General features: G+C 38.7%; 1 protein-coding gene across 3 annotated transcripts in view; it reads left to right on the plus strand.

Annotated features, from left to right (window-relative positions):
* The window catches only part of GNG4 (G protein subunit gamma 4), a 34,487-nt gene continuing 14,557 nt past the window's right edge, over window positions 1-19,930 (plus strand). The window contains exons 1-4 of one of the 3 annotated variants that reach the window (XM_053461197.1): window positions 1-376; window positions 481-645; window positions 1,014-1,149; window positions 15,585-15,692. In XM_053461197.1, the coding sequence (XP_053317172.1) occupies window positions 15,594-15,692 (99 nt within the window). In that variant the 5' untranslated portion in view covers window positions 1-376; window positions 481-645; window positions 1,014-1,149; window positions 15,585-15,593. Of the gene's footprint in view, window positions 377-480; window positions 646-1,013; window positions 1,150-15,191; window positions 15,332-15,584; window positions 15,693-19,930 lie in introns of those variants that run through there. The other 2 variants (XM_053461198.1, XM_053461199.1) reach the window with 2 other exon arrangements.

Here is a 19,930-nt window from a genome sequence, read left to right on the forward strand (position 1 = left end):
ACCGTCATTTCTGCTTAGGCATTTGTACGAACACCCAGGCGTGCGCGGGATTCCCTCCTACCGCCATTAGGGGTGTGTAAGCGCGTGTATGATTTGGGGAAGGTCTTCCCCAGGGCACCGACAAGGCGCTGGCGCTATTCTATGTGAGGGGGAGGTTTGAGCGTGGGTGCGAAGGACGGCGCGTTTCCATAGTGAATCAATTAGAGGTGTATTCAAGCCTGGGAGCTGTAACAGGCAAATCGCTGTGGGCATTTTCTTTGTATTTCTCCCTTCTTTGCCACATCTGGCTCAGCACTCGCTTCCACGAGCTCCCTGGTAGACATTTGGCTCGTGTCAGAGACGATGCGCGATTGTCAAACCACAGCCTTCACCTTAGGTGAGTTTTCTGGTGTTTTTTTTTAATTTTTTTAAGGCACGCCTGGGTACCTCAAATTCATATGCTTGATTTACGGTATTTTTTCTGTTTCCTTCTTTTTCTAGCATCCATTTGCTTTAAACTCTAACCGCGTCTGTTGTGCTGAAAAGGGAGGAGATAGATAGGGAGACATCAGCAAACGGAGCTGTCCGTGCGTTGCAGCATTGGAAGATTAAAGTGAGTGAATGAAGGGTGTGAGTGGATCTGAGGGGACAGCTAAATATCACCGGGTACAATACATATTATTCATCTTTTGGGTCATTTCCAATCAGTATCAATTTGGCACATCTGGGGAAGGCAAGAACACTCCCTTTTAATTATTGTCAGGCTATACTGCTACATCATGAGGTGGCTAATGACACAAAATATCAACGTGCCTCTATATATATATATATATATATATATATATATATATATATATATATATATATATATACACATACACACACACACCGGTATATACATATAAAATGATATATATATATATTATGTATGACTTGCATTCTCTCCAACTCGGTAATCATTTAATATCTAGGTCACTGTGCATTGTGTAGTTGCAAGCTCAAGAAGTGCTTACCTTATTTTCATTTATTTGCAGTGTATTTTCCCTTGATGATTTGTCAGTGTTAATAACCGAATCATAAAGAATCTGAGGCTGCCTGAAGAGGATTGCTTTCTGCAAGAATATTCATTTCCAGAGCTCCAGTCAATACATTACCACCCACAGATAAGTGGTGAGTTGCTTTTGCTTGTTTCATAATTGCATGAATTTGTTGGCTATAACCCATCTATAAAGAGGGCCTTTCCCTTCATGGAACTGATGTAATGCATTTTAGGTCTCTCAGGCAAAAGATAATGGTAGTCAATTATAATTTTAGATGACAGTGGCTGTTTGTGGTAAGCATGTTGAATCCTGTGTTTGTCAATAAAAACCATAAAATGCCCATTCACCGAGGCCATGGCTATATTCTGAATCTGAGGAAACCCATCTGTGCTAAGAAGGCCTTAGAGTTCCTCGTTATAGCCCCTGCTTGGTGGATGTACTAAAAACATGTGTTTTGACTCTTTAGGAATTCATTTCGGACATGAACATACATTTTAGTAACCATTAGACATCATATAGTTCAAATGAAAATAGACTGAACAATGAAACACATTTTTGATCTTACAGGTGAACCTTGCTCTTCAAATATAAGCCACAAATTGACTTTACATATTTTAAACGGTTCATCAGCTGACCATGCGTTGTTTTGTCTATGATGGCAGATTCATTTTTATTACAGTGCTATTATCTTCCAGTGGCTATCATTGCAATGGGACTATCATTGCAATGGGAATAGCAAAGCCCCAAATGACGTCTGTCTATAAAAACTGTACACAGTTAAATAGTTTTGCTGTGGCATAGACTTATTTATACATGTAATATGTATAGCTTGGAGGTAGCATGAGAGACAGTGAAGATGTAATAGAAACATTTAAACACTTAGGGATTTAAGAAAGTGCAGAAGGCATGCTTATTTGAAAGGAAGAGAAGTGTTAGAACAAGAAGTCATAGTCTAAAACTAGAGGGTCCCAGGCTTAAAGTTCTACTTTACTGAGAGTGTAGTAGATAAATGGTCTCCCAGCAGTAGTGGTGAAGGGAATTTAAACATGTATGGAATAGGCATAAACCTATCCTCATTTTGGGATTAGGTCAAGAATTCCCTTACACAAGGAAACATGGGCAGACTAGATGGGCCAAATGGTTCTTTGTTTAAAACCTGACTCTGTGGAAAGGGTACCCGACAAATTGTATTCCCTTTTATTGAGATATCTGGACAGGACCTTCTGAAATACAGATGCTTAATAAGAAAGTACATTTTACTCTCCTAATAGATGGGCCATAAAATACACACTCACATACATAACTATTTCCAATGTTGTCGATGCATATACTGTATGTTTTGTAAAAATATAATTCTCTTTCTTACCAGAGAATTCTTGTCAATTCTACAAATGTTGATTTAAATATGTACATTGATAAATTCTTAGAATAGAACTGTTTTGTGGGAGTTGTATGTCTGTTTTTGTTGTGCTTCAGATTTTCTTTGTTTTTAATAAATACAATGCTTTTATGGCAAGTTTATAGCTTAAAATAGATTTCTTTATTTATCTGTATATTTGTATTTATTTTGAATTTTATTTAATATATAGTTTCAATGGTACACAGAAAGATTATTCTACAAGTTCCAGGTCACTATAGTAATATTGTTAACTTCATTGATTGCTTATTTTTTCATCTTGATGATGCAGTGAGTGCCAGGAGATCGGACATATTTATCCCTGTATTTTCTTTTGGGTATTTTTTTTATTATTATTTTAGGGCAAGTTAATCAACTCATAGATGCTTCATTTAAGGCAGACTTTGCATTGAATGATATTATGGTAGACATACACAAAAACTCATAATATGTCCACATGCTTGCCATATCAGATAAATAAATAAAAATAATAGAGACAAAACACACTGACCCCGGTAGTAAATGTATCATGTATATACAAACTGCAAAAGGCACACCGGCCTACAAAAAAATGATTCTGAGACCTTTTTCCTGCATGTTGTCCAACTGATCTCACAATAAAACAGCTGCCAACATTAAGTGTTTTTTTCTGTTTGTTTTAACAATGTTGCCCTGGTAGCAGGCAACCATATTAGACTATCTTCTCCAAGGACTGAACCTTGCCCGATTAAAAGAAGAAAAACTAAAGGTGTGAGGTAGTTCTGATTAATAAATTAATCTTTAGTTATGCTTTAATTTTTAGGTGAAAGTTCCCCTTTAAATGCAAACACACATAAATTACATTGAATTCCACAATTTGCTCTTGCCATGTGTTTTCCTGCACACAATCAATTAGTCTATATGATATGGCTTTCCCAGCTGATCCACTAGGATCATAAATCACAAAAGGGAATTATTTTATTTTTTTCCTGTTTAGAAAATGAGATGATAGGCATTCTTAATTGGAAGTGTTTGGGCAGTGGAGGGTGCACTTGACACAGATGTATACTTTGCTGCATAACATAACATATGCTATCAGATGTAATTTGCAAACCAAACACACTGCCAGTCCTGTGACCTAGATTCTTGTGTACCTAATAATAAACTTATGTATGTCTTTGTGTGACAACTGAATGAAAATACAGTAACATAATAGTTAATTGCCTACTGTGCACAGGCGTCTTCATGCAACTCTTAGCACACATCACATTCTTCTGTAGTGTGACCGATACAGTGGATTAGGGTAAAGATGTGATACATTTGTTCTTGACACATGTGTACTTTACACATGCCAGTCAATTACATGTGAAATATGTTCTGGAGATTTTTTTTTCTATGGAGGATAGTTAGAAAAAATGTTGGAGAACTCCTTGAGCTAGGTCTCTTCAGTTACATAAAGGGATTCGACAACATACACAAATGAACTAGATTTAAAAAGAAGAGACTTGTTAGTACAAAATAACAGAATAAAATTAAAAGTTAGTTGCTTAGAGATAATGTATTGTGTTTAACAGCTAATGTGAGATGTTTTACTTTATAAAGGGGCATCATTACAGAAGACATTGTAGAGGTTAATACATTAGACTGCCATAAAGCTATCCTGAATACGTGGCAAGACCAAGGACTGTAGCATAAGTCAGGCAAAAATCGAATGATTATCTGCTAGCAAATTCTGTAATTCTTGTTAACGCTCATTTCTCAAATAGTGCCATTGGAACCTTTTGATTTGTGTAATGTAGATCTGTGGCATGGTAACCAATCATGAAGAAATAAAGTTGCTCCTGACATCTGTCACCTGACATCTCTGCTAGAAATCTGTCCACCCGTGCTTATTACTTTACATTTAGTTCAGGGGACTGATGGGGTATTTGCAAAGCAACCACTCATCTGTCTGTCTCTGCATGATCTCCAAGTATAAGACTTGGGAAGGCTATCTTTAATAGTATATCTTACTGTGCCAGTTAATGGACTTTTGCATTCTAAAGAGACTGTTTAAAGAGTTTACATTACGAATGATGTATCTTGAAATTGGTTCAAATGTGCTAGAAGTAATGGAAGCAGTTGTATAGATCAAGATACATATTGGATTTGCCTCATATTTATCAATAAAAAAGGCACACCATAAAAATAAGTGAAAGTTAAATATTGTGTTATAATATTTAACTTTCTTATGCTGTATAACAATGACAGCATATTTTTTAAATAGATTTATTTTAATAATATGATAACATCAATATAACATACAATGTACTTTGATACAGAGCAAAAGCATCATCAGTACAACTCATTCATAAAGCTGGACCTACCATGTAAGTACAGCGACAGAGTACAGGGCAATTCACATATAGTGCATACCCAAGTCACAAAGTAAAGTCATAATAATAATACCGGTAATAGGAAATTACAAATTGCTTTTCCAGACATGGCAACACATACTTCAAGGAATTTTTCCTCTTGATTCATATACCAGATTGCAATTCAGCTAGTACAATGTATGATTAGTCATATTATCAACTCTGTATAGGTGAAAGAGACACTTTAGCAACTCTTGTGCCAATCATTTGTGCTTCTGCTCCATATTTCTAATAAATGTGGTGCTTTTTGCATTCTCACCAAAAGCTAAGTGCGCTTTTTGTCACCTATATAATTTTCCTCCAAGAGGAGACGTAGTTGCTAGCAGAAATGTTTTATCATTTATAAATGTATTTATTGCAAACAAGGAACCAACAATTTGGCCACTGCAAATTCGTTGGCTGCTTATGCTAGCATAAATATACAAACACAGACTTAATTCAATACAAAAAACATATATCATACTATCAATATCTTTCTTCCACAGGGCCTACTGTTCTGAGGTCTTTGTTCTCCAACCTGCCCAGGTTCCAGTATGAGTGTGATGTTAGCTGTGCTAGAATCTGGGTATGCCTGGACATGATAGGAGTGTTGTTGCTGTTAGCAATCATGTATATTTAATATAGAAACCACACTCCTATCATGCACAAGCAGCCAACACATGCACATCACGTTCAGCCTCCCTGTGCCCTGCAACCCCTACACTATGCTATCACACACTTATTCATTCATTCATTCCCTCATTCACGCAGACTCATACACTTCAGCCGGGGCTTCTATGACGGAGATGCACTGGCTGAAGTGCCGGCTCTACGTGCATCACCGCAGCCGGTTCCATAGGTTCTCTACGCACATTGCGCAGAGGCGTCGGTCAAGGTAGGCTAGGGAAGGGAAAAGATTATCAGAGTATGCTATGAGTTAGCCATCCGATATGTAACAAAGAGGAACCTTGCTGTAGTAAGGCTAAGTTATATCTGTTTTGGTTCTGGAAATCTATTACCTTTCAACCTTTCATGGTTGATATGTTTTCCAAAAACTGTTGGATATTATCTTTTGATCCTACATGGATTCTGGTTTAGCAACATGGAGTTAAATGAACAGTCGTGCATTTTAGTCTCTACAATCTGGACACACTACATGTTAAACACTTTGCAAATCTCCTAATGCTGGAAGGGAGCCAGCAGGGTTCAAGATTGATGGTTGGAGGAGAAAGAGTTGGAAGCACATGAGAGCACATGTGCTGCTTACCAGAAAATGGATAGACGCTGAAGGTAACCTAGTGGAATTTCATTTGGATAGGAAACTTATAATTATGTTAAATAAAATAAGAAAATCTGGGGAAACCTGGATAGGAAGTATAATAGAACACTTGGGAACATAGGTTTATTGGACACTTGGTGGGGCACAGATATTCAGATACAGGTTGGAGAACAAAGACCTCAGAACAGTAGGCCCTGTGGAAGAAAGAGTTTTCTGTATTGATAGTATGATATATGTTTTTTGTATTGAATCATGTCTGTGTTTGTATATTTATGCTAGCATAAGCAGCCAACGAATTTGCAGTGGCCAAATTGTTGGTTCCTTGTTTGCAATAAATACATTTATAAATGGTAAAACATTTCTGCTGAACTGCAGATCTTCCGGTGCCGCTCGCAGACTTTGTTTCCCTCTGCATTGCTCGAACTCTGTGTGAACTTCTCTTGTCCAGCCCAGGGGAGCAGGAAGGAGCAGAGTCATTTGATGTGACGTACATTCACGTTACTCCACTGGATTCCTGTGTCTCCTCAACGAAACAAGAGACGCTGCTGAGCAACACAGAGGTAAGCGAGAGAAAAAAAAATCTACAACCACGGTATAAAACGCACCCTGTTTTTACACCACAAATTTTTTGAAACAAAGGCGTCTTATACATGGGGAAATACAATAGTTTTGTGCACTACCATCAATATCACCAGATCCTGCCTTGAGTGGTATTAATGCCAAATAAAACATCCTGGGAATGCAAATAAAATTACAGGTCAAGTGAGATTCTGCAAACCACTCGATTTTACCACCCAAAATTATTTCATAACTGGGCACCTGCAGAAGAAGTGCCCGAAGTCTTCATTCTCAGTCTTGCCCTTTGGACACAAGCCTTTGCACCAAGCCCACTCATGCCTGCCTAATATATGACCATGATCGATTTTCAGTGTATGAGGTAGCTGGGATCAGTTTAACCGTTCCTTCTATAAGTTTGTGAGATTGGATGACCAGTAACTCAGTCTGAAGCAAATCTGTCGTGTTGAATTTCCTCCTGATATAGGGCTCCCCAAACCCAGCCATGGCCACTAGAAACCACTTCCTGGCGCCTAGACTTTTGCAGGATATGGAGTAAAAGCTGGCCAGGGCCACCATTGTGGATACGGCACCCTAAGCTTTCCTGCGTTTTCTACTTTCCAGTGTAGCATAACGTGCAGTAGTGTATGTATGTGTATACAAGTGTATAGTATAGCGTCAGAGTGCTGGAGTCAGTCTGTATGTGTGTATGTGTATAGTGCTAGAGTCAGTGTGTGTAAAAGCACAGTATAATGCCAGAGCCAGTATGTGTACTGTATTGTAGTGCCAGATTGAGAGTGTATGTGTCCATTGTGTTATAGTGTGTTATAGTGGGGTATGTGGCATATCAAGGGGCTATAAGGCATATCGGGGGCAGAGTGTCATATCAGGAGGGCAGAGTGGCAAATATTTGGGGTATGTGGCATATTTGGGAGGCAGGGGATATGTGGCATATCTGGGGGCAGGGGGATATGGGGCATATGTGGAGGTATGGGGCATATCTGGGGGGCAAATACTGTGTTTGGGTTCTTGTACCTTTAAAATATAGTAGGGCTGCAACTAACGATTATTTTAATAATCGATTAGTTGGCCGATTCTCTTTTTCGATTAATCGGATAAAAAAATGCAATTTAAAATAATGTACTAAAAAACTTACAATTTACACTTTCATCTCTTTATCACAATGGCATTTCTCTATTCACCTTCTTATTTTACTGACATAATAATAAAAGCTACAAGAACCCAAACACACTGTTTCTCAAACTAGGTTTTAATACAAAGTAATTATTATTTTAATTATTAGTAAATATTAATTTATATGTTAACTATTTTTCATATTTAATAAAAACTATGCGAAAAAAGCCTTGTTTATATTTTCTTTTATTTACCAAACTGCCCCCAGTTATGCACATCTGACCCCCAGCTTGCTACTCTGCCCCCAGATATGCTTTACACCTCCTATATGCCAGAGATTCCACTGTGCCCCCGATATGCCTTATACTCCTTATATGCCAGTGATATGCAACTGAGCCCCCTGATATACCTTTTACCCCCAGATATGTCTTATGCCCCCCTGATATGCCTAATATTGATATGCCTTATACCTCCCTAAATGCCACTGTGCACCCTGATATGCCACTCTGCCCCCATAAATGCCCTGCACCACCCTGAAATTCATTATACTCCCTGATTCACCACTCTGCCTCCCCAGATATGCCACTCTGAAATTCATTATACCCCCATACACCACTCTACCTCCCCCTATACACCACTATAACTCCCCCAGATATGCCACTCTGCCTCCCTGAAATTCATTACACACCCATACACCACTCTGCTAACCTGAAATTCATTATACCCCCATACACCACTATAACTCACCCATACACCACTCTGTCTCCTCCCCCTCCCATACACCACTCTGCCTCCCCCCCTTCCCATACACCACTCTGCCTCCTCCCCCTCCCCATACACCACTCTGCCTCCTCCCCATATACCACTCTGTCTCCTCCCCCCTCCCATACACCACTCTGCCTCTCTCCCCCTCCCATACACCACTCTGCCTCCTCCCCCCTCCCATACACCACTCTGCCTCCTCCCCCTCCTATACACCACTCTGCCTGTCTCCCCCTCCCATACACCACTCTGCCTCCTCCCCCTCCCATACACCACTCTGCCTTTCTCCCCCTCCCATACATCACTCTGCCTCTCTCCCCCCTCCCATACACCACTCTGCCTCTCTCCCCCCTCCCATACACCACTCTGCCTCCTGTCAGCAACGGAGGTTCACAAGACACCAGGGAGTCGGGTAAAGAGGCAGAGTGGTGTATGGGAGGGGGCAGAGTGGTGTATGGGAGGGTGTCTTGTGAGGCTTTCACTTTGATTAGGTGCTAACTTGGGGAGTTGTGCCTTTAGGAAGTAGGGAGACGTTAGTGGAAATTATCTTGTTGTGCCCTGAAATGAAAAGGTGTTGTGAACGAAACTCTATTTCTCTCTGGAGGGTCTGGGTTTGGTCACTGAGGACAATAATCTACCTTGTTTATTCCTCATCCAAAGAATCTATTTCCTGTGTTGTAACTGAGTCTGAACATTTTTTTTTGCAAAAAGGGTGTCAAACAGTGTCCATTGAAAATAGTGGTCTAGAGTTGCAGAAAGACTGAAATACCACAGTAACCACATCATTGATAGTATTAAACTTATCCCACCAAGCATTGTTTTGGTTTGCAGTAAAGGAAATTAAATGGCCCCTCGTCAGTGCCCTTCAGGTTTCCCAGAAGAGTAAACTATCGGCCACATGTATAATGAACAAAGAACTATAAATGCTCTAGGTGTGCGCTAAAGTCATCTCTAGACATCAGGTATGTGGGGAATCATCAATGCCCGTTACAGGGAATATTCATTTTTGTAACCAGAATGGGAATGGGAGCGTGATCTGACACCACTATGTTCTAGATTTTCTCGCACCTAGGGCAGCATATTTTGTGTTTTGAGTGGATAGTTCAGTCATGATCAAGATGGGTGATCTCTAGAAATATGTGTATAGCCTTTTGCAGTTGGATGGGTTAGGCACCAGGGGTAGATTAGGCTAAATTAGTTTGTGAATAAATAAATACCGTCAGTTTGGGAAGTCCATGTCGTGGGTGCCCTAAAACCCAGGGAAGGAGCTGCAATGTCTTTGCAAGGCAAAGAAAATCCTTATATTGATCCTGGTATATGCAAGAAATGTGGAAAGGTAAAAGAAAAAAACTCAAACTCCAGGGTTCCTTTTAGATTTGTGGTCATGTCGGCCCACATGGAAAGGTAAGGGGGTGACTTTGAGGTCCTTGGGCTTTTGTGCTTTCGGGGAATATATCGTTTATGGGGTTGTTGTTTAGGAGTAGTTTTACCCCCACAAGCTGCAAAGGGGGAACTAACTTCATATTAATGTCTATGTATTTAGAAAGCAATGTTGTAAAAGTTCCTGTAGGTGTAATGGTCGGGTGTCCCAAGAGACGGATGGTGTCTGCCGTCAATAGTTCCAGCGATCTCCTATGGTCCTCTCGGTATACTCCAGACTTCCAGTTACCAAGTAGTTACACTCCACGATGAAGTGTCCCTTGTCCCCAAATCACAGACACGGTCTTAGGCTTGAACAAGTAAGAATCTCTTTTATTGTACACCAAAAACACAAACTTTAAACATGAGACCATCTTGATAAGAACAGGGTGAACAATACATAAATACATTAGCTTAATCACTTTAACTGGCACCAATCAGGAGAGGGCTAGAACAGGGAGCAACCAATCACAGTGCAGGGTGTGTGGTCAGGGGCGGCCCACGTCCCATAACTTAAGGACCAATCAAAAGGGGAGCTACCCTCCCAACCATATATGTATATTTGGGATGTGGCTGTAGCGACCAATAGGGAAGGTTCCTACCTAGCAGACCCCTACAACCTTGCCACAGATGCTCACTGGTGACTTTATTAGGTACACCTGTTCAATTGCTTTTTAATACAAATAGCTAATCAGCCAATCACATGGCAGCAACTTAATGCATTTAAGCATGTAGACGTAGTCAAGACCACTTGCTGAAGTTCAAACCGAGCATCAGAATGGGGAATAAAGGGGATTTAAGTGATTTTGAATGCGACATGGTTGTGGATGCCAGGCAGTTTGGTCTGAATATTTCAGAAACTGTTGATCTACTGGGGTTTTCAGGCACAACAGTTTCTAGGGTGTACAGAAAATTATCCGAAAAAGAGAAAATATCAAGCGAGCGGCATTTGTGTGGACGGAAATGCCTTGTTGATGTCAGAGGAGAATGGGCAGACTGGTTCGAGATGACAGAAAGGCAACAGTAACTCAAATAACCACTTGTTACAACCAAGGTATGCAGAATACCATCTCTGAATGCACAACACGTCGAACCTTGAAGCAGATGGGCTACAGCAGCAAAAGCCCACACCGGGTACCACTCTTGTCAGCTAAGGACAGGAAACTGAGGCTACAATTCGCACAGGCTCAAAATTGGCCAATGGAAGACTGGAAGAACGTTGCCTGGTCTGATGAGTCTCAATTCCAGCTGCGACATTCAGATGGCAGGGTCAGAATTTGTTCTAAACAACATGAAAGCATGGATCCATCCTGCCTTGTATCAATGGTTGAGGCTGGGGTTGGTGGTGTAATGGTGTGGAGGATATTTTCTTAGCACTCTTTGGGCCCCTTTGTACCAATTGAGCATCGTTTAACCCCTTAATGACAATTGACAGTCCGGGCAAGTCACCCGAAAATGAAGGGTTAACGACAATTGACGTGCCAGGAGTGTCATGACTTTAAATGGGTGCAGAAAGCGATCTACGTTCGAAAGCTACGGTGTTGCTATAATGCCTCAACCTCGAGGCATTCAGCAACACCGCGATCGGCACTAGGGGCCGCGTCAACGTCAATTGTATGGCGGCGGACGCCCGCTTTAAAAGTGTTTAGGAGGCGATCAACGATCACCTCCTAAACTTCAATGGTGTTGCTGAAATGCCTCAATCAGGAGGCATTCAGCGACACAAAACACTTACCCCAGGACGGGCTGTGACCGCTACAGAGAGCGGTCTGAGGAATGTTTCCAGGACCTTGTAAAAAGTATGCCACAAAGAATGAAGGCAAAAGGGTGTCCAACCCGGTACTAGCAAAGGTGTACCCAATAAAGTGGCCAGTGAGTGTTTATTTAAGTAAAAATCTTATACTAAACATAATTAAATTACTAAGGGCTAGTAGCAAAATGCGTTATGGCCTCCAAGCCAAGGTGCTGGGGACAGTGAAAGAGGCAATTGCTTAGGTGGGGTATTCTGCAGCATCTCTCCATGCACTTGTGGGGCTTAGGACATCATATGTATACGCATGATGGCTGGAGTGTCCCCGTAATAATATAAACCGCATCGGGGCAGTCTGGAGTGTGTCTTCTAAACGATTGTAAAATACCCATTGGCATGGTATATTTTTCGTTTAGAAAATGTTTAGCATATTGTTTAATATTAGTCACCTACCTTTTAATCAGCTTTTTATGTCCATGGATCAGTCATTTCTTCCTTTCTTTCCTTTTTTTGTTGGAACTGCCCCTTTAATTTGAAACAGCTGCATGATCCATAATTATGTTAGCAAAATCATACTGACAAAATGCAATTAACTACATAATGCAGTAGCTATTTTTTCCTTCATGAATATGCCATTTGTTGGAGTGCACCCTGCTGCTTTCTTATTCCACAGTCTTAGTTGTTTCTCTCATGACAAAAAAGTAAGGAGATTTCTCAAAAAATGTCAACGTATAATAAAATAGCCTTGAAATTGTGACGCACACCCATCTTAACAGCAGTAAAAAGGAGGATGAAATTGTATCATAATATCATAATTGTATATAATACCATCAATTATATATTCTGAAACTAGAAAAGAGATTACACCAGATTGAGGTGCTCTACCGGTTTAGTTCACACTAAGCATGTGCTTTACAAGCTAAGCATGTGCTCTACCTGCTCATTCATGAAAATGTACACAGTAAAATGCATGTGTCATTGGAACAACATATTTATTTGTTTCACATATATCAACAACAACAAAAAAATACCAAAAGTGTAATGAAATAAATAAATATTCATTTAGACTATTTCATAATTTTTTCTAGCACAGATGATCAGACCCTCTTGGGAACTTATTTTTTTAGTGGGTATTGCTATCTTGTGAGAGGCAAGATGGCTCTTGTGTTTGCTCTCCAGAGTTTATCTTGGGGTGGGTTTTAGGTGTCGCTGAATGCCTCATTATCGAGACTGGTGTGTCAATTGTTGTCAAGGGGTTATTATGTTGCAATAGACGTTTTTTGGCGTCACACGTCACACAATAACTAATAATAACTGCTTCTGACTGTAACATTGTTTTGAAAGAGCAATAAAAACTGCTAATATCAAGGTGGCATCATAGCTGCTTCAGGTGGTAGAGCACACGCTAAAGTGGCACCAACAAAGCAATGTCATTGCTGATATATTGCTGAGAGATGGTCAACAGAAATAACTATAATAATGCGTCTATCACCGTATTCCAGTTTAGATTTGCAGAATAGAACATGCCTTTGCTCACTGCTGGATAAAAAGTAAAACATAATTACTTTAATAAAAATAATTACTTTACCTTATTTATGTCACAAAATGTCATGAAGTTGCATTTCTAATCTTTGCACCAATCCAGGATATGCAGGGTTTAGTGTTACAGGGATTTATTTGTAGAACAGTGAATTGTAGGTGAGCTGTGACATGGAGTGGCTTGATGAGTGTCCATTACATTCATTTCAAAAACCTACCAAGCATGTAGATGTTAGCCAAGTTAATTCTGAATCCATGCTGTAAGGTGAAGTGTGGCTTGTAACATTCTCCAGTTGCATTTCACATTTATGTTGAAGTTCATATTATTGTAAAGTGTGTCTACCTTACTGAGAGGGCGGTAGATAAGTGGAACAGCCTCGGATTGTAGTTTACTACAACCAAACCAGGCAAACAAACAACGTTGTACCTGTTTAACTTCAAACCGCTAATGAGCTAAGATTATTAAATTGCAATTACCAATGGAGTTTTCAATGTGGTATATTACTAGAACAGTTTCCATTTTACATATACAAGAATTGCCAAGAAATGAATGTATTTCTTGTTTTGCACTACAGAATTTGATGGCGCTATATAAAACAATAAATAATAATAATATATGATGCATCCATCCTGAATGCTAAATCTAGACTAGATTCACAGTATTTCCAGATTGGACTACGTCCATGCAGAAAGCTTTACACAGTGAGGGGTTTTCAGTGCAATTCCCCAAGGTACAGTTTTTTTTTTTACAATTTAGAATTTGATTTTGCTTGGTGAGGTGGGAAAGCATGAAAATAATAATTACTATAGCTACATCTTAGTTTCACATTACAAAGGGTAACAAAGACAGTAAGTGCATTAACCCACACAAACCCCCTCCAAATATGGATTTAGTAAAGAACATTTATTTCTGGGAGGCCGAGCCAATTTTCATAGCCAAACTCTGCATCCCAACATATGATGGCAAAGCAAAAGAAAAACAAAGTTTCCCCATTATTTCAGCTTATGCCAAACCAATGCACATGTGGCAGTGAACTGCATAAGGAAAGAATAAGCACACGCATGAAATGAAGAATTAATGAAGTTAATATAAATATAAGTCAGAAGTAGACATTTCCTTTTTTCTACTTCTTGTTCGCCAGCAAATCACACTCCATCATCTTGGATGAGGGTAATGGGAGTTAAGAAAAGTTTATCTGCCTTTTTTAATTAAAAACTAGCATGAAGCTTTTTTTTTTTTTTTTTGCATTGTTTTGTTTTATACAGATGAAAAAAGGCTGCCTTTTGGAAATTAAAAAGTACACATTTCTCTGCCACCCTTCACCCTGGTATATATAAATATTTCTATATAGAAATTAATAATAAAAATAGCCATATTACCTTATAGAAAATAGTCTTTAGTCAAAAATGAAAATGTGTCCTGAACGCTTATGTAACTTCACATCTTTTTTTATGTGGGTCCAGTAAAAAAAAATCAACTTCAATTAACTTCAACTAAAGACCTCAGAAATAACAGTGACATGTTAGAGATCCTTGAGTTTTACAGTAAGAATGATCTAAAACACATCGTTACCAGAGTTAGCAATGCAAGGAAAAGAACGGGTCCTAACACAGATTCGAGAAACATGTTTGTTTGTGGAAGTGGCTTTTGACAGATTGATTAAATAATGCTGTCCAGATATTGACAAAGACAGAAATTTATAAGGGTCATCATTGATCACTTTTAAAACCTACTACCAAACTATTGCTTTTCAATTTTTTTTGTTGTGATTGCCGTTCTATTGATTATGATATCTCAATCTGCAGCGATTGGTTACATTTCTTTTGGTCAATGAATTCCTTCTTTTTGTCTGTTTAATCAAGATTATTAGACTTCTGTTGCACTATACATAATTCAACTGTCACAGTTAATGTTTTCTCACACAGTGCAGTCTATTAGATCAATATATCATCATTTCAAATGTGTACTTCTTTTATTGCTTAGATTTATTACATATAGATCATCAAATACCTAGTAATCTTGTGTCTGTAACTAAATATGGTTTGTAAAGAATATTGTATGTCTATCTTTTCATTGTGCCAGCACAATTTGTGGAAGATGTTGAGGTAATTTTCAAACTCCATATTCCCTATTCTTCTCTTTTGCATATACCTGTTTGTTTTGATGTTACTGCTTATATTGGTATCACACAACAATATTTCAGGTAACATATGCAGATACGAAAGTTTTCAAGTATCTCTGCTTCATAGAGTTAGTAACCACGTGATGTAATTTATATGTAACAAATTCAGTTTTGGCAGGTAGACATACAGCAATTAAATACATGGCCTAACGTTATTTTTTTTTCCTTCTTCTTAGGATCATACAATGAAAGACAACATGTCTAACAACAGCACAACTAGTATATCACAAGCAAGAAAAGCAGTGGAGCAACTGAAAATGGAAGCCTGCATGGACAGGATAAAGGTAGTAGTTGTGTGAAATGTACAGCATTTGTGTGTGTGCACATATATGCCATATTTAATCTTCAAGCTCATTGGCTGCTTACACAATTATTGTGTAAATATAGCAGCCTAACACAACCACTTTCTCAGCATTATCCTTTTTGTTGGGCCATATTAGTTTTGTTACAGTCAAAACAATGGCTGTCAAATCATCCATCTAAAGAATTAACCCCTTAACGTCCATTGCCGGGTCAGGCACGTCATGCAAAACAGTCACTTAACGACCTATGACGTGCCTGACACGTCATGAGACTTAAACAAGCTTAGAAAGTGCTTAAACTTTCTAAGCTTAAAGAAACTTAAACGTTCTAAGCTTAAACGGTGTTGCTGTAATGCCTCGATGTCGAGGCATTCTGCAACACCGAGATCGGCATCATGGGCCATGTCTGGCCCCTCCCCGGGGCGTCAACATCCGCCATACAATGTATTGTATGGTGGCGGACGCCCGTTTTAAAAGCGTTTAGGAGGCGATCAACGATCACTTCCTAAACTTCAATGGTGTCGCTGGAATGCCTCGATCAGGAGGCATTCAGCGACACCAAACACTTACCCCAGGACGGCTGTGACCGCTCCGGAGAGCGGTCACAGCCGCCACTGCCACTGATCTTCGCCATCCGCAAGATGGCGGCCGCCCGGGAAAAATAAAGTAATAAAGTTGAAAAATTTCGCTAGATGGTGTCCAGACCCTCTAGAGAACTCTGGCTCCACTTGCAGGTTGAATACAGGTACTGCATTCAACCATACAAGTCAATGGAGCCCAGCTTTCTAATCACTATGTGATTAGTAAAATATTTAAAAAAAAAAACAAAAGGAAAAAAAGAAAAAGCTTAAAAAAAACATGGTAACATTTAAAAAGTATTATGCATCAGAGGAACTATCCAGTTCCAGCAAAATGTAAAAAAAAGTCCAAAAAGAATAAAATAAAAAAATTAAGTTTATTAATATGAGCAAGTGCTAAAATTTGCGCTGTATCTTCCCAAAAATCCTGACATGGAAAAATTTTAATAAAAGCATTTCAAATACCCAAGGGGTGTCTAATTTAAAAAAAATGAATGGTTTGATGGGGTAAATTGGAGTGGCCGGGCTCAAAGATAGGGCATAGGCACAGACTGACCAAAATAGGGGGAAAAAAAGCGCACTTCCCAAATGTGGCCTTTTAACCCCAAACAGCAGTCAAACCCATACATGGGTGGTATCACTGTACTCGAGAGATGTTGTTGAACACATATTAGGGTGTTGTTTGAAAGTACAATATGTGTAAAAAAAATACCAAAAAAATACTACCACAAAGTGTGACAAAGGCTGGTGGTAGAATCTCATGCATGGAAAGGGTTAGAATACTAGCATTTGAAATACTTTGGGGTGTCTAGTTTTCAAAAATATATGGTATGATGGGGTAAATTGAATTAGCCGGCTTCAAAGATGGTCCTATTAGGACATGGGGACAGAATGACCAGATGTAAAAAAATGTGCACTTCCTAAATGTGGCGTTTTACCTCCCAAACAACCTGACAAACCCACGTATGGGGGGTATCACTGCGCTCAGGAGATGTTGCTGAACACACATTGGGGTGTTGTTTGAAAGTGTTGTATACCAGGAGCTGTAAATCCATACCTGAAGAGCAATTTTAACGATAAAAAACACAAAATAAATTACTACCACAAAGTTTGACAAAGACTGGTGGTAGAATTAGTGCATGGAAAGAATTAAAATTCTAGCATTTGAAATACCTTGGGGTGTCTAGTTTTCAAAAATATATGATTTGATGGGGTAGATTGCATTGGCTGGCTTCAAAGATACCCGAAATGGCACATGGGAGGAAGAATTACCAGATTTGGAAAAAATGGTTTTGAAATAGCAAAACGCTACTTGTACTTAATGCTCCATAACGTGCAAAAAAACATAAAAACTTTTTTTTTTATGGAAAATTAGATAATATGATTAAAACAATGGTATCTGAAGAAAGCCCTTCTTGTCCTGAAAAAACAACATATAATTTGTATGGGTTCACTAAATGAGTGAGGAGAAAATTACATCTAAACACCGCAAAAATGTTAAAACAGCCTCGGTCCCAATGGTACAAAAGGTAAAACACAGCCTGGTCCTTAAGGGGTTAAAAGATGATGTTTTTATACTTTTTCACCTGACTTTTCTGCAGGAGAAGCTACAGTTCCTAAATATTTTGCTTAAAATTAATGTCAGTGGAACATTGATGGATTTGTGTGTTGAGGATTATGTTCTTTTTAAATCATTGTAAGCCATTTTCAATGAACAAGATTAACCCTTTAAGTACTAGAGTTGAAAGGATCACAGGTCGCCAGCTGACACCAAGGAATAGAGAAAAAAAAATCCATTGTAAAATGTCCATAGACCATAAAATCAAAACGAGGGGTACATAGACAGGCACAGAACTAGGGTTGTGTTACACCTACAGGGCTAGAGTGATTTTAGTGTTTTTTTATCTTTAACCATAATTTTCCTCATTAAGTTTACTCACATATTTTAAGTAAGGCTTTTTTTAAGCCATATTTATTTATATAACAAAATATGTATTACAAAAAAATATGCAGTGTATTTAAAAACAGCCTTCATGCCAGATTCATCCTTTTAGGTGGTATGTTAATGTAGAAATCCCAGATTTTGATATTACATAATATAGTTTATATACTTTAAGTTTTTTTTATATTCTACAAAAAACTGTGTTATTAAAGCAGAGGTCTTATAGCACACAAAATATGCATGGAGAATAACAATGATGTAAGTGTGGCCAATGGCTGAATGTAACAGGCTGCATATTACATTTTTATGCCTACATAGCATGTAGCTGGGCATAAACAGCCAGTGGCCACACACTACAGAATCCAATCTGTTGCTGTAGCAGCGGATCGTCTGTGTATGAAGCAATGTCAGGTTGTAGCCCACTGGACATTTGCCCTGTCTGCCAGATAACAGGAAATTAATGTCTCCCCCTTAGGGCTATATATGTCATGTACCCCCAAGAGAAAGCCGCCATAATCCTCCTGTAAGCAAACAAACAAACAAACTACCGCAAGTCATATTGCTTCTGCACATATGAACAATTTTAGTGCAGTCTGTTTTATCTCTACTTAATAGGTAGTTCTTTGAGTTATAACTTTTTTATGGCTCACAGCTTGACTACAGCATACCGCAGAAGGTTGAAGACAGCAAAAAACACAATCAATGTAAATAAATCTATTTGACTCACTTCTGTGTTGGAGCCTTTACAAACCTATAAATTGGTGAGGTGTCCCCAATGTGATGCTACTCAATAGGCTATTCCCAGACGATGAGCAACCTTAATCCCTTCACAATGCATTGTCATTAATGGGTTAAATGATGACGGGCCATACATAACATTCATTTATGCAGCACCAGCAGATTCCGTAGCGCTTTTCAATCCGTGTTAACAACTTAAAGACTGGGCTACTTTTTTCTTTTTGTACCCTTCGTGACCAAGGCTGTTTTAACATTTGTGCAGTGCTCGTGTTTACTCATTTACTGTACCCACACAAGTTATATATGGGGGGGTCTAGAACAAGAAGGGCTTTCTTTAGATACTATTTTTGATTATATCATCAAATTTCCTAAAAATAAAAAATAAAAAAAAATATGGTGACAAATTTCTCTTTATTTGTAAAACTACTCATCTATAAAAACTAATGAAAACAAGGCTAAATATATTCTAATATATCTGCTTCATAAGGGGTTTTTTTTGCCTTCCTCTGGATCAACACAGCAGGGACACAATAGGTATATAGGTTGAACTTGATGGACTTTGGTCTTTTTTCAACCTTATGAACTATGTTACTATTTGTCCTGAGGTTTTTTGCTAAGTTATAGGGCAATAAGTATAGGTAGCGTTTTGGTATTTCAAAACCATTTTTTTCAAATCTTGTAATCCTGTCCCCATGTCCTATTTGATTTACCCCTATCAAACCATATATTTTGAAAACTAGACACCCCAGAGTATTTCACTTTCGATGCACTTATTTTACTATAGGCTTTTCTCAAAGTTTGTGGTAGTAATTTATTTTGGGGGGTTTTCACGCCAATGGTACTTTAGGTATGAATTTACAGCCCCTGGAATATGTGTTCAGTAACTCCTCCTGGGTACAGTGATCAAGTAAATTTAGTCAAAATTTAGTTTTTGAAAACTAAGCACCAAGGTATTTCAAATG

The sequence above is a fragment of the Spea bombifrons genome, chromosome 3 (genome assembly GCF_027358695.1).
Source record: "Spea bombifrons isolate aSpeBom1 chromosome 3, aSpeBom1.2.pri, whole genome shotgun sequence".
In the NCBI taxonomy this organism is placed as follows: Eukaryota; Metazoa; Chordata; class Amphibia; order Anura; family Pelobatidae; genus Spea; species Spea bombifrons.